Genomic DNA, 15,489 nt, shown 5'->3' with positions numbered 1-15,489 from the left:
TCACTATTCCTGACCTTGCCACCAAGCACTTGTCTCTCATCCCCAAATGCCAGCAAGATAAAGTCAAAGTCCTGAGCTAAATCCTGGAGTCTCCTGCCATCTTCCCCTCCTTTTGCAAACCTAGCTGAGATGGCGACTGCAACTGCCCAGGCTGCATGAGGGTGGGGACTGGAACAGCCAATGTCCATGCTTCCAGTACATTCCTGCCTTGTCTGGCTGGCCACTGTGTCTCCCAAAGAAGGTCCACATACAGGACACAGTCAGGGGTTTGAAACCACACTGGGGACAGAAGAGGATGAAAGATACATTTGAAGGCTGTCAAGGACAGAGGATCAAGAGAATGTATTCCCAGGTACCGAGCTCAGGGAACGTGGCTTGATGGGCCTCCTGGGCCCTCTGGCCAAGGTCTTTTACTTTTGCCAGGCTGGACTGCACGCCTCTCCACTTGGCTCTTTGTTCACTTGTTATATCTCTGTCTCCACTTCCAGACTCGAAGCCCCATTAAGACAGGACTATCTGTCTTGCTCTCTGGCCACTCTAGGCATTCAGTGAGCATCTGCTGAATAAATAAATAGAACATGTTCTGCCCCTTGCCCAACTTTATGCCTTTGTTCTTTTTTTTTTTTTTTTTTTTTGAGACGGAGTCTCCCTCCGTCGCCAGGCTGGAGTGCAGTGGTGTGATCTTGGCTCACTGCAACCTCCGCCTTCTGGGTTCAAGCAATTCTTCTGCCTCAGCCTTGCAAGTAGCTGGGACTGCAAGTGTGCTCCACCATACCCAGCTAATTTTTGTATTTTTAGTAGAGACGGGGTTTCACCATGTTGGCGAGGCTGGTCTCGATGTCTTGACCTCATGATCTGCCTGCCTCAGCCTCCCAAAGTGCTGTGATTACAGGCGTGAGCCACTGTGCCCAGCCTATGCCTTTGTTCTTAATTCTTCCCTTGAGATGCTCTGCACCCTCCCTCCATCTTTCTTTCCACATGTCAAAATCCTTCCCATCCTTAAGACCCATCCAAATGGTACCTTCATTGTGAAGCTTTCCCTCAACCCCTACCGCTGAGAGCCTCCTTCTCCCTGCTAACTCCCCATGGTACCTGGTTTGCATTTATTAGATCACTTACACCTTATGCTTTGGATTATCATAATTTCTGTACCCACCTCTGTCCCCCTAATAGAGCGCCAAGTATAGCCTTTGCTCTCCTCTAGGCCTCTGCCCCTTGTTGATGACTCCCTCTCTCCCCAGTCCCTGCCCTGCAGACATCCTGCTATGGCCTCCATCAGCACAGATGTTGGCCCCAGACAGCCGACCCGGGTTCGCCCCATGCTTTTCTACTTCCTCAGCACAAGGAAGCACAGCTCCTTGAGGGCAGGGGCAGGCCGTTGGTGTATTCTCTTCCCTATTCCCTAGCACAGTGCTTTCTATGCAGTAGGTGCTCTGTAAGTGCTCAGTATAGGAAGGTAAGAGTATCGATTGCAGTCGGCGCCTTTTTACTCCAGATGCTGCTTCCTTGGAGCCCAAAGCAGCCTCCCTAAGCCTCCTTTCCCCAGGCTGGGAGCTCACTCATGCAGACTGGGCCACCTCCAAGGTTTCCCTCCTTCCTCCGCACCCTATCACTGCTACAGCTTTGCCTAAACCAGGTCCCAACCCAGCGCTATTTCAGACATTTGCATGACCTGACCACAGCCTGTAGGTGGGGAGGAGGCTGAGCTGCAGGGATTTTCTGGTCTCACAGGCCCTCTTGTCAAAAGCCCAGGAGCACAAAAGTTGCCTGATGAAGGGGGCTCCAGGGTGGGGGGCATCCAGGGGCCCCTGTACTTCCTGGGGTGCCGAGGAAGTAGAAAAGCATGGGGTGAACCCGGGTCTGCTTCCTGTGGCCACCATCTGTGCTGATGGAGGTGACCGCAGGGTGTCTGGGGGTGGGGGTAGGGAGTGGGGGCTGGATGAGTCATCAGGGAGGGGCAGAGGCCCAGAGGAGAGCAAAGGCTAAATCTTCCCCAAACCCTTCCTGTTTGGGCTGCCAGAGATGGAGTGGCAGTTTTGGTTTTTTTGTTTTTTGACACAGAGTTTCGCCCTTGTTGCCAGGCTGGAGTGCAGCGGTGTGATCTCTGCTCACTGCAACCTCTGCCTCCTGGGTTCAACCTATTCTCCTGCTTCAGCCTCCTGAGTAGCTGGGATTACACGTGCCCACCACCACGCCTGGCTAATTTTTATATTTTTAGTAGAGTCGGGGTTTCACCATATTGGCCAGGCTGATCTCAAACTCCTGACCTCAGGTGATCTACCCGCCTCGGCTTCCCAAAGTGCAGGGATTACAGGCATGAGCCACTGAACCGGGCCTGGAATGGCAGTTTTTCCAGCAGAACTAACACCGGCATTTCAGGGGTTTTTGTCCCTGAGCTAGACCCCACACCCCTACTTTGCTCTGAGGAAATCCTCACCAGGGTGCCAACCTCTTGCTAAGGGCAGCAGTAGATACCTCTGGGAATTTCTGGGGGAGGGGGTCATCTTAGGAAGGAACCTTGCTGAGCCCAGGGCTCAGGCTAGCAGTGGGGCAAGGGTACGTGGAAGGTGAAGGAGGAGCGCCTGCCCCCGCTGCAGGAGAGCAGAAGGCTGAGAGGAGCAGCATCTTGAAGGAGGAGGACCCAGGCAGGGCTGCTTGGCCTTGGTTGGCTAGAATTGGTGGAGCCTGGGAAGGCTGGAGCTGGGAGAGTCAGCCCCTTGACATTCAAACACAGAAAAATCCCCTCAACAGGAAAATATAAAAGTAGTCATCTGTAGTAGCCAGCAAGAGGCACTAACTAGTGGTTTCAAAAGGAACTCAACTAGCAGAGTTTGCTAGAACTTACTATGAGAACCTTGGTATAAGCTGCTAGAAACCCCAGATAATTAAAGACAATTACACAGCCCGGGCGTGGTGGCTTGGAGCTCCTGCCAGCACTTTGGGAGGCCGAGGAGGGCAGATCACCTGAGGTCAGGGGTTCGAGAGCAGCCTGATCAACATGGTGAAACCCTGTCTCTACTAAAAATACAAAATTAACCGGGTGTCGTGGCGCATTCTTGTAGTCCCAGCGACTCGGGAGAATGAGGCAGGAGAATCGCTTGAACCCAGGAAGCAGAGGTTGCAGTGACCCAAGATCGCACCATTGCACTCCAGCCTGGGCAACAGAGCAAAACTTCATCTCAAAAAAAAAAAAAAGACAATTACACAAATGAAACCAGGCAAGAGACTAAGGTAATTATTATTATTTAGAATTGACTTTTAGAACCCAGAACCCATGACAGATCTATTTAGACTTTTGCTACTCAAAGTTTAGTCCACTGACCAAAAGTACATCAGTATTACCAGGGAGCTTGTTCCAAATGCAGAATCTCAGACTCGGTCCTGGCTACGCTGAGTCTGCACCTGTATTTAACAAGGCCTTCAGTGAACCGAGTCCACATTAAAGTTTGTGAAGCACACTGGAGGCCACACCCAGAAACTAGGCAGAGATTGGGCTACTTGAAAAAGAAGGCTAACAAGAGTTAGGGTGCCTGCTGTGGGGTCCCCATGGCCTGGAAAGCCTCCAGACCTTTGTCAGAGCGGCATTTCACCTGCGAACACTGCCGCTTCAAGCCTGGCCAGGACCCTACACGTCGGTGTGTTGGGACAGCCTCGTGCCCAGTGCGAAGGTAGGGGCGCGGTGGCTAAGGCCACCCCCACAGAGCCCGGGGGATGCAGCGAGGTCCAGCGGGGGCTTGCGGGAGTACCAAGTGCTCAGGAGGCGGTCCACCTGCTCCCGGCTGGAGATTGCGCGCAGGTGGGCCTTCCCGCTTCCACTGTCCAGGACTTCTGGGGGCTCAGGCACTGCGGGGGGCTCGGGGCTCCTGCCTGCATTGTCCCGGTGCAGCCCCCGTCCCTGCAGCTCACTCTGCATGCTGGCGAAGAAGTGCAGCACGCAGCGGTGCGCGAAGTCCCGCGCATGCTCACAGCAGGTCTCGTCGAAGAGCTTCTGCTCCAGGTCCACGTAGTTGCTCCAGTATCTACGCTGCAGGAAGCCTGTCTGGTCGAAGCAGGGCCTCAGGCAGCGGGCCAGAAAGGCCGCGATGATCAGCAGCAGGGTGACACTCCAGCCGATGGCCTGCAAGGTAAGAAGGCCCGAGGTTAGGTGTGAGTGGGGCCTAATCCTATACATATGTATTTATGAATACGTATGTGAATGTTGCAAATTTAATTTGACCATGTCTACATAATATTCTTCATTTTCCAATGGATTCAAATACTCCTTAGATAATTTAACTGCAGTATACCACTCCAAACATCATAGTCATTAATCAGAGTATTGAATGAAATGGGAAATAAATTGAGAAGAATGAACACAAAGAAAACTGTGATCATCAGATTACATGTCCTTTTTTGTATCCCCGTGGCCTTGTAAAGTGAATTAACTCTTAGAGCATCTGCTACTTGAGGAATTGTCCTGTATAGTGTGGCAAAGGTATTCCAAAGTCCCTCCTTTTACATTTCCCATCCATCCTTCCTCAAATCTATGCACCTTCCTATTCAGTCATCCGTCCTGCCAACCATCCTTCATCCATGCATCTATTCTCCCTTCCATTCATTCTCTCATCCTTGTATCCATCCACCCATTCAACCATCTCTCCACCCATCCAATCATCCATCCTCTTGTCTTACTGTAAATCTGTCACCTTCCCATCCAGTCAAGCTCCTAACTATCCTTCCATCTGTCCATCATCCATCTATCTCTTTTCCCATTCATTCATGCTCCCATATGCTCCTCCTTTCTTCCCTTGATCTATCTACTCATCCACCCCCTATCCAACCATCCATCATCCATCCTCTCATCTTTTTTTAAATTTATTTTTATTTTTTGAGATGGAGTCTCGCTCTGTTGCCCAGGCTGGAGTGCAATGGTGCGATTCAGCTCACTGGAACCTGCGCCTCCTGGGTTCAAGCCATTCTCCTGCCTCAGCCTCCCAAGTAGCTGGGATTACAGATGTGCACCACCACGCCCAACAAATTTTTGTATTTTTAGTAGAGACGAGGTTTCACCATGTTGACCAGGCTGGTCTCAAACTTCTGACCTCATGTGATCCACCCGCCTCGGCCTCCCAAAGTCTGGGATTACAGGTGTGAGCCACCACGCCCGGCCCCCCTCATCTTTTTATCCAGTCCTTTGTCATCCTTGTGTGTGCTTATCTGTCTGTCTTCCCATCTAGGCATCCACTGTGTTATATTTGGTGGGAGGCACTGTGCTAGGAACTGGGGGCTCAGTCATTGCTCTCACAGAGCTCTTACCTTAGTGGAGGAAATAGACAATTAAATAGGCAATGACTGGGTACGTGTCATAGAGAGGGAGTCCAGAGGAGGGACACCCAACCTGACCTGGAGGGCCGAGACTGAAGGCTGAATGACAGTGACACACAATAGGAACAGGGGACAGTGTTCCCAGCCAGGAGTGAGGACAAACTGAAGTAGTTCTCTAAAGCTGGAGCCCACACCCGGCAGACTCCTCTCCCTCCTCTCTACCTTCCAAAGCCATAGTCTCTTTAAGGCCCAGCTTGAGACCTGGGGCAGTTGTGTGGACCTGGAGCAGGGAAGTCACATCTTTAAACCAAGGGACATATTTGAATCCTTATCATTTACAGAAGTGATTTCCACAATTTACAAAGCTCTCTCATTTGGCATTTCACTAGACTCCCCCCAACATCACTAGATTTAAGGTGAGTATTTTATACACGAGAGCAGAAAAGCAAACAACTTGATAAACTTTACATGACTGATAACTTACAGCTGAGTAAGGATTCAAACCCTGGTCTCACTGCAAATTCCATGCTCTTTCCACCGAACTAGGAAAAGCCTAGAGTGTTGAAGCCTGCAGGGACCATCAAGATGGAGGAGACCAAGCTCCTCTGTATTTTACATGAGAAACTGAGGTCCAGAGGGGTAGTCCCATGGCCAAGGTCACAGTCTGAGCCAGAATCAAGTGCATCCTGCACCCGGGTCCTCCCTCCATTGCACTGCTGGCCAGCCCATGAGCCTGTCAGCCTCCCCAAGGGGCAGGGGCTGTGTCTTTATTATCTATAGGTGGAATCTGGAGTCTAGGCTCGGGGCAGAGCTGGGGTTTGTCCCCCAAGATAATAGAGTTGGTGCCTTTTGGGAAGACCGGCATCTGGAGAGAGCCTACATTGTTGGAAGGTGATTAAGAGGAATAATGACACTCCTTCGGATCCCTGCTCTGCCTCTTATAAGCTGTGTGACTTTGGCCTTATGAACTAAACTCTCAGAGCCTGCTTCCTCACCTGGAGAATGGGAGGATAATGGTTGTTCCACAAATGAAATGAAATAATACATATAAAATGCTCACTGCAGTGCCTGGCACATAAATGCTCAATAAGTGGAGATTAGTATTATTTCTCACGGGTGGGAAGAAGGTGTGCAGTGGGCGCAGGCAAGGCAGAGCAGTGGTCTCCAGCGCTTCCCTGCCTCCTGGGAATGGACTGAGCCCATCATCTGTTCCTCCTCACCACCCCCCACCCCACTCCAGAACCAATGCGGGGGATTGGTGAGGGTGCAAGGGCCAGGGGAGGATCACCCCAGTTACCTGTGACAGGCACCGCAGGTAGCGAGACACTGCCTTCCGAGCAGGGCTATTCCTGACCAGCTCATCCTCTTTGCAGGGAACCTTGGCCAGGAAGAACTGTACCTGGCTGGGGGTCATGTTGGCAAAGTCCAGAAACTTCTCAGGGTCCACAGAGTTGCTGAAGGCACACACGAAGCACTTCCCATCAAGGAGGGCCAGCAGGATCCAGACCAGGGGGGCGGCCAGCGCCCTCTGCAGCACAGAGGAGCACATGTACCTGGGAGCAGAGGAAGGAGGGGGGTCACAGGGAGCAGCTGGAAGTCAGCTGCAGCAGGGGAGATGCAAGGATGGACTGCTGGGAAGTCCCAGGCCGGGTTACATCAGACTGCAGCTCTCAGTATAGAGGTCTCAGGCCGGGTTACATCAGACTGCAGCTCTCAGTATAGAGGTCTCAGCGACAGACACAGGGAAGAAGGAGGGCTGGGGCCCCTGGGATCCCCAGGACTGGAGCATTGAGGAGTTGGCATTCCTCCTGCTCTAGGTCTTGCAACAGACACTGCTGGTGCCTTGCCCATGCCAGAGGCATCTGTGGCTGCCGTGTCTGGTTCTATTCACAGGGAATAGGGCCTCCTACCTCGAGCACCTGCATTGTTCTGCCCCTGGGGCTTTGGAGGATTTTTTGCTCCAGAGAGGGGTAGGCTGGAAGCACTGAAAAGTTAACCCCCAAATCAACCTTCAACCCCAGAGGGCTGGGGCCTTGTGGATCAATATCCCAGCTTCTTAAATCCTCAGTGGGACAATTCTGAGATGTGTTCTATGTATGCCCTTAGGGGGTCCCCTGAAGGATTGAGCCCCAGTTGCCCACTCATTATCACATTCCTTCCAGAGCCTGCTTTTGGAGGAGAGCCTAAGCTAAGACAGCCCTGCCCAGTAACCCTCCAAAAGCAGCACCTCTAACACCCCCACCCACAAAGCATCCCAGGAGCCCACCCTCTGACCGGCCTCTGGCGCCTTTCCTGGTCAGCTCTGCCCCTGCCTGCAGTGACTTCGACTGAGTGTTGGCCACAGGACAGGAGTCTATTGGAGCTGTGCCCACTGGACCCCAGAGGAAAAGGCCAGGGACACACCCAGTGCCTGTGACCACCCTTGCACAGCTGAATTGCAGGCAGATGTGATCCCTGAGAACATGGAACAGAGGCTGCGCGCAGGTGCACTGGATGCAAATGTTGTTTCTGAATTGGATTGTACACAAAACATCCAATGGTGTATGCCAGGCATGGGCGTGTGTGACCTATCCAGTGTGAACTGTAAATATGTTCTAGGCAGTGGTAGCTTTAGCATTTTCTTTTCTTTTTTTCTTTTTTGAGAGGGAGTCTTGCTCTGTCGCACAGGCTGGAGTGCAGTGGCACGATCTCGGCTCCTGGGTTCAAGCGATTCTCCTTCCTCATCCTCCTGAGTAGCTGGGACCACAGGTGCACACCACCACGCCCAGCTAATTTTTTGTAGTTTTTAGCAGAGACGGAATTTTGCCATGTTGGCCAGACTGGTCTTGAACTTCTGACCTCCGGTGATCCACTTGCCTTGACCTCCCAAAGTGCTGGGATTACAGGCATGAGCCACCATGCCTGGCCTTGGCTTTAGCATTTTCTATGGAGGGCAATGTGGTCAGAAGATGCAACTGGGGACTCGTTATGAAGTTACATTAGATATGTTTGACAACACCTCTACCATCCATATCAGAGAATAGGGGAGAGGAGGAGATGGTGAGTGAGTGAAAGCCCACCTAGCCCCTTCCGTCACTGCCTGCACATCTAGAGCACTTAGAGATTTGTCCCAAAACAGGAAAGGCAGCTGTTCCAACTTGGCCTGTTCAGTCAACCTGGGTTTGAATCTGAGCAGTGCCACTTCCTGGCTGTGGGAGCTTGGTACAGTTACTTAACTTCTCTGTGCCTCAAGTTTCCATCCTTAAAAATGGGTCCAATAAAGGTGCAGCCTGAGAACTCAGGTAGAATTCAGAGAGGCCATGCACTCAAAGCACTTAGCACAGAGCTTGGCCCTGCGTGGGTATACAATGAATTACTCAACTCCAGCGGACTTTGCTACAGAGTGCCATGCATGTGCTGGGCTCTGAGGACACGGTGTGCAGTAGGTAGGGTCCTCACCCTAGGGAGCTTACAAGAGAGGGAACACAGCCTTTAAGCCAATCATTGCCTCTCACCACATGCAAAAAACTGCTATGCATGTCATGGGATGGCCCTTCAAGCATATGGTGAATTATATTCCGTGGCCAGTGTGACAGATGTGGAGATGTGGTATTGGGGCTCAGAAAACGATACCCCAAAATGAAGACCTCAGAAGCAAAAGCTTTTTTAACCTTCTCCTGTCCCCCCACCTGCTCCCCTTCCCCTTCCCCCAACCCAATCTCTCTTTTTTTTTTTTTTTTTTGAGAAGGAGTCTTGCACTGTCGCCCAGACTGGAGTGCAGTGGCGTGATTTCGGCTCACTGCAGCCTCCGCCTCCCGGGTTCAAACGATTCTCCTGCCTCAGCCTCCCAAGTAGCTGGGATTACAGGCGTGTGCCAGCATGCCTGGCTAATTTTTGTATATTTAGTAGAGACGAGGTTTCACCATGTTGGCCAGGCTAGTCCCGACTTCAGGTGATCCGCCGGCCTCAGCCTCCCAAAGTGTTGGGATTACAGGCGTGAGCCACCACGCCCTTCCCCCCCACCCAATCTCTGGCTCCTTATTCTCCCCCAAGGCTAGCCATAGAAACTAGAATCCCTCTTCCCCAAGGTGGGTCATAGAAACCAGAACCCCTTTCCTCCAAAGCTGTCACCATAAAACCTAAAAATATGACTCTAACTTCCCCCCGCCTTTCTGTCTAAAAACTGGCCATAAAGAAACGATCTGACCTACCTAGTTCCACTGTAGGTCATCAGACTCCCTTCTAGAGAGGGTCCTGCCCGTGTCTGGGAGAAAGGAACGCTGTATAGAGAGGCCAGGAAGAACCTAGATGGCCTTGCTGAGTTTCCCCACTCCGTCTATAGCCTTAGTTCATCGCTTTTTTAATCCAATTCTATTTCTGCATGGCTCTCCAGACCTTGTTGAACCTAAGCATACAAATGGACCATTTCCCCTGTATCTTTAGGTCTTTATTCTGAAGTCTTCTGCGGCACATAAAACGATAATCAAATAAATTTGTATGCCTTTTCTCTCATTAATCTGCCTTTTGCCAGTTGATTTTCAGCAGAACTTCAGAGGGCAAAGAGGAAGTTTTCCCACAGCCCCTAGAGTGGCCTGGGTAATTGAGAATTCTGTGTCATTCCTATGTTTACAGCACTGGCCATGGAAAGGTGACAAATGATAGAAACAGAAACATGTTTCCAGAGTGGAAACTGGCAAGTGGGTCTCTATGAGCCGATAATTCCTAGCTGGGGAAAGGAGAGGGTGCACCTGGCAGTACCTATAGGGTGGGTGGAGAATCCCCTGATAATGAGGATAGTTGGGGTTTGGGGGTGCACTTGGCAGTGCCTGTGGGTGGCTGGGGAGCCCCTGGTAAAGCCCATGGGTCACTGAGTGGTGTGGGACCGCACCTGATGATGCCTGGGTCCTTCCTCCGGTGCCCTGCGGGCCGGCGCCACTCCTCGACCATCACCACAGACTGCCGGTTGGCGAGGAGGCCGCAGAGAAACAGGGCGAGCGGGGGCGCGAGCAGCAGACCCAGGCCGTAGAGTGCATTGTAGCGCGCCAGGCAGGGACAGTTGAAGTCAAAGGAGGAGTACAGCTTGACGGTGACCACAGCCAGCAGCAGGCAGATGCCATTCATCACTGACTCTGAGCTTGACTGGAAGTGCTGGAAGAGCATGCGGAATTTATCCATGACTCCAGCCTGGGTGGGTGGGCAGCCGTCGGGTGGGCTCAGTGAGGCTCTGGCCACCTTCCTGGTGTCTGCTGCACTGGGGATGAGCCTGGGATCTGTAAGAGGGTCTCTCTTGGCTTCCAAGGGCCTGAGGGGTCAAGGAGGAAGCAGTGTCCAGGCCCCAGCCCAGACTCCCGGGGTCCAGCAGGCACTTAAGGCAGGGACAGGCTCTCTCCACAAAGGCTCCCCTCCCCAACCCAATGGTCCCCTGGTGCCACTCCCGTCCTCTCTGGGGGAATGAGTCACCCTCTGTGACCAGCCAGCCCAAAGCACCTCTAGGCAAATGGGCCCCGCCCTGTCACTCCATTCCTCCCGGCCCATTTCTCTTTGCTTTAGGGTCTGGATGCTCAGGCTTAACAGCTGTCGGGGCTTCCTTTGGGGCACAGGCAGATTCTGGGTGTGGTGAGGCAAAGATGCCGATGGAGCCAAAGTATATTTTCTGGTCTTGATGAAAAGCATGACTTTGAACTTGTCTCGGAGACGAAGTAAAACAACAGCAACAACAACAACAAAATATGACGACTCAGCTCAGCCCAGAGAGATTTCATATTGGCTTTCAGGCTAGCAGGAGCCAGAAGGGGCACCTATTCTTGCCTGAAGGCTTCCTGGAAGAGGAGACCCTTGAGAGGAGTCTTCAACCATGTTCCAGCATTTGCCATGAAAGGGATAGCGGAAGGGGATGGCCTCCCTTGGAGACGTGCTAACCATGTGCATTAACCACTGGGTGCCCATGGGAGAGGCTGCTCAAGTGCCACGCCCACACCTGCATGGCTTTCCCCCCGCCCTTCTTCCGTGTGACGTGTGACGGACATGCATTTGAAATCACTGCTTCTCCTAACTCTCCGAGGTCACTAGGTCTCTCCTTGTGTCTCAGTTCCAGCCTCTCTGAAGGATGACAGCCCAGATGTTTGAGGGACTCCTGAAACCTGCAAAATGAATTTTGTAAAGGTTACTTAGCCCATATTTTAAGTCAGATCATCCCAAATAAGTCTTGCAAGTTTCATGACCATCTGTGTGGTCTGTACTTCTGATGAAGACAGCCAGAAACCTGGGTCTTACTTATTATTATTATTTTTTTGAGACAGAGTGTTGTTCTGTCACCTAGGCTGGAGTGCAGTGGTAGGATCTTGGTTCACTGCAGCCTCTGCCTCCCAGGTTCAAGTGATTCTACTGCCTCAGCTTCCAAGTAGCTGGGATTACAGGCACCCACCACCACGCCCAGCCAATTTTTGTATCTTTAGTAGAGACGGGGGTTTCGCCATGTTGGTCAGGCTGGTCTTGAACTCCTGACCTCAGGTGATTCTCCCGCCTTGGCCTTCCAAAGTGTTGGGATTACAGGCATGAGTCACTGAGCCAGGCCACTTAGTTTTTTTACTTTCCATATTTGTATGTTACTCTGGGTCCTATGAGACAGATTTCCCTGTGTGAGGGAAACGAGGAGGCACTGGAGAAGATGGGGAGAGCCACCAGTGGTCCTGTGAGTCTGACTCTGAGTGGAGGAGAGGGCGGGGCAGGGGTGAGAAACCCTTCAAGCCAGGAGGACAATCACCACTACATCTTCAGGTGGGTACAGCCCCAGAGGGGCTGTCGGAGCTCACATACCCCGGTGGGGACAGAGTCAGAGAGGAAGCTGGGATCCTCCGTCTGTGCTTTTCAGCCTTAGTCCCCACCGGGCTGCTGACCAGAAAAGTGGACTGTTCTGGCCCAAGGCCAGACTTCATGACCCTGAACCAGCAGGGCTGGTGTGGAGCAGACGGAGAGCGAACTGGGCTGCGAGGGTCATGAGCACCCCTCAATTCCATTCTAGTCTCAGGGAGGGATAGAGTGTCCTGAGGGTCCCCAGCCACTCTAACCTTGGGAGTCTCCAGAAAAGAATAGACAATGCTTCTGGAAAAACACTTTGAAGAAAACTGGGTCAAAGACTCCAGGCCAACCTTTTCACAGCTCCAGCCTTTGAGAGAGAATACAGAGCTACCAGGTCAGCTTGGGTCCCTGGAGCCCTGCAGAGCAACAGGTGCTGAGTGACTGCAGTGGGGCTGGCCCTTGCCAGGTATTTACAGGAAATACTTCAGCAAAGAAACAGGCCAGAAAGAAGCCCACTACAAAAGGGATATTATCTGTCAAAGAGAGGGGATGGCTTAATTTTTTTTTTTAATCTCCATTTTCTGAATTGTCTACTTTTATAATAGTAGACATAATAAATCATTATTATAATCATAATAATGATTTTTAACTATTTCCAGTAAAAATCACAAAATATTTTAATTGGAAAAACATAAAAAGATAAAAGGACAAGGCAAAAAGGAGAATCCCATTTTGTTGCCTGGAGCCTGGCCCTGCTGAACGAGTAGGGGGAGAAATAGAGGGAGCAATACGTGGAGAAAGGCTTATTTTACTCACACATAGGGAAAGATATTAAATTGCAGATCTGGCCTGGTGCGGTGACTCACGCCTGTAATCTCAGCACTTTGGGAGGCTGAGGCAGGCAGATTGCCTGAGCTCAGGAGTTTGAGACCAGCCTGGCCAACATGGCAAAACCCCATCTCTACTAAAAATACAAAAAATTAGCTGGGGGTGGTGGTGCATGCCTGTAATCCCAGCTACTTGGAAGGCTGAGGCATGAGAATTGCCTCTCTTGAGACTGAGGCACGAGAATTGCTTGAACCCAGGAGGCAGAGGCTACAGTGAGCCCACCCAGATCATGCCACTGCTCTCCAGCCTGGGTGACAAAGAGAGACTAAAAAAAAAATTACATTTTTCTTTTTAAATAATGATTTACATCTTTAAAAAAAACAGTTATAAATATGTGTTAATTTGCAATTGGAAGATATTTATAGAATAAATCTTTGGTTCTTTCTTTCATGTTATTTTGTTTTATTTTCAAATTGGAGTCTTGCAGATGTATTCTTGGGGGTCCTCCAGATTTTCTTTGATCTTTGCAAAGTAGTCTGGATATTGTTTGAGAAACACTGGCTTCATCATTCTTGGAGTTCCTATTATTGACAGGGCTGTTTAGGACTAGATGCCCCCTATTGGAGAAACTCATTGTATGTGATGTGTGAGAGATGTGTCTATGTACTTGTGTATGCATGTGTGTACACATGTATGTGTATGTGTGTAGTGCATGTGTACATATTTGGTGTGTGTATGCATGTGTGTTTTTATAAATATGGGTGTGGCCATCTTCCTACTTTGTATATGGTGAGTATGCCCTCCCCTGACGGTTCTTTCTCTTCTTTTTCCTTCACAGGGAAGGCATTCAACATTGAATATCCTGACAAGTCCACTTCTCAGGACTGGGAGACTATTGTTTTGTGTGTCTAGCAGAGTGCGGTGCCCTTTCTGTCTCTCGGTGGCCCGATTCTCTGCTTCCCTGAGGACACAGGCCTTTGAGGGGTCCTGGCAGACCCGGGGAAAGCAACGTGGCACTTCTGTGGGTCCCACTCTGGGGACTCCACAGAGCCGCGTAGCCCTGAGAGTGGAGAGAGGCTGGAAATGAAATGGGGCCTTCTAACAGATGGCACTGGAACAACTGGCTAGCCATTCGGGAGCAATCCCTACTTCATGCTTCATACCAAAATAATTTTCACATGGTTCAAAGATTCAACATAAAAATTAAAATCATAAAAATTCTACAGGAAAATGTATGTGAATTTATTCATAATCAGAGGCTAAGGAAGGCCTTTGGGAACCGACCCCAGAATTTAGTAGCTGTAGAGGAGAAGATGGACAAGTAAGAGCCATAAAAATTAGAAGCTTCTATGGGCAAACATACCAATAAACAAAATAAAAATAACAAACTGAAAGAAGGGTATTTGCCACACATAAGCCTCTTTTCCTTAATTTGTGGAAGGCTCATATAAATCAATACAAAAGATGAACAATCCTAAGAAAAATGGGTAAAGGATTTGAACAGGCTATTTGAAAAAAAAAAAAAAGAGAGAGAGAGAAAAAAGTGACCAAACATTCTGGAAAAATTCTAATCCTCATTCATAATTCAATAAGAAACGAAACCACCAGGTGCCTTTAAAAATTTCCAAGTTGTTAGCAACTGAAAGATTGATAATTCCCAGTGTTGATGAGGCTTAAGGAAATAGCTACTTGCATACATGTATGGTTGGAGTACAAATTGGTAGGTTTTTTGTGGAGCAGTTTGGCAGTACATTTAAAGCAAAAATTTAAATACACATGCCCTTTGACTTAGTAATTACAAAGTCTGAATTCATCCCGTGGGTAGCTTTGCAGAAGTAGCCACTATAAACAAACAAGAATGTTCATTATAGCTCTTTTAATGACAACCAAACTGGAAACAATCTAAATTTCATCAACAGGGGACTGTTTAAATAAAATATGACACAGTCATAAAATGGGATCCATGCAGCCATTAGAAGAATGAAGCAGGCCAGGTGTGGTGGCTTATACCTGTAATCCCAGCACTTTGGGAGGCCGAGGTGGATGGATTACCTGAGGTCAGGAGTTCGAGACCAGCCTAGCCAACATGGTGAAACCCTGTCTCTACTAAAAATACAAAAAAATTAGCTGGGCATGGTGGTGTGTGCCTGTAATCCCAGCTGCTCAGGAGGCTAAGACAAGAGAATCCCCTGAACCCGGCAGGCGGGGGTTGCAGTAAGCCGAGATCCAGCCACTGCACTCCAGCCTGGGTGCTACAGAGTGAGATTCCATCTCAAATAATAATAATAATAAAATATTATTATTGACTTAAAACAAAATAATCAGGTGTAAATCTTAACATTGTTTCTGACTGAGGAACAGAACATGGAACTGTTTTCCTGGTTGATAATACTTTTTAAATTTTTTCTTTTTGAGACAGGGTCTCACTCTGTTGCCCAGGTTGGATGCAGTGGCACGATCATGGCTCACTGTAGCCTCAGGCTCCTGGGTTCAAGTGATCCTCCCTCCTCGGCCTCCCAAAGTGTTGGGATTGCAGGCATGAGCCACGGTACCCGACTATAATACATTTTTTACTCCTGT

At 50.0% G+C, this 15,489-nt stretch overlaps 1 protein-coding gene across 1 annotated transcript; it reads right to left on the bottom strand.

Moving 5' to 3' along the window:
• Positions 1–3,227: 3,227 nt before the first annotated feature.
• On the bottom strand, positions 3,228–11,634 carry CALHM3 (calcium homeostasis modulator 3). Its single transcript, XM_021943649.2, has 3 exons — positions 10,172–11,634; positions 6,602–6,857; positions 3,228–4,117 (listed from the first exon to the last, which is right to left on the bottom strand). Exons 1-3 carry the CDS (start codon positions 10,456–10,458, stop codon positions 3,626–3,628), a joined length of 1,035 nt encoding a protein of 344 aa, XP_021799341.1. The 5' UTR covers positions 10,459–11,634; the 3' UTR covers positions 3,228–3,625.
• Between the last annotated feature and the right edge of the window lie 3,855 nt (positions 11,635–15,489).

This window comes from Papio anubis, chromosome 11 (assembly GCF_008728515.1).
Source record: "Papio anubis isolate 15944 chromosome 11, Panubis1.0, whole genome shotgun sequence".
Classification (NCBI taxonomy): domain Eukaryota; kingdom Metazoa; phylum Chordata; class Mammalia; order Primates; family Cercopithecidae; genus Papio; species Papio anubis.
Note: the sequence above shows the minus strand (reverse complement) of the source record. Positions and strands in the feature narration are given on the sequence as shown.

Bases quoted from the DNA above. Each gene is read 5' to 3' on its own strand.
- CALHM3 (XM_021943649.2), bottom strand. From the start codon at position 10,458: ATGGATAAATTCCGCATGCTCTTCCAGCACTTCCAGTCAAGCTCAGAG. The intron at 6,858-10,171 runs GTGCGGTCCCAC...CTCTGCTCCCAG, and splicing joins AAGGACCCAGGCATCATCAG to GTACATGTGCTCCTCTGTGC. The intron at 4,118-6,601 runs GTAACTGGGGTG...CTTACCTTGCAG, and splicing joins ACCTGCGGTGCCTGTCACAG to GCCATCGGCTGGAGTGTCAC.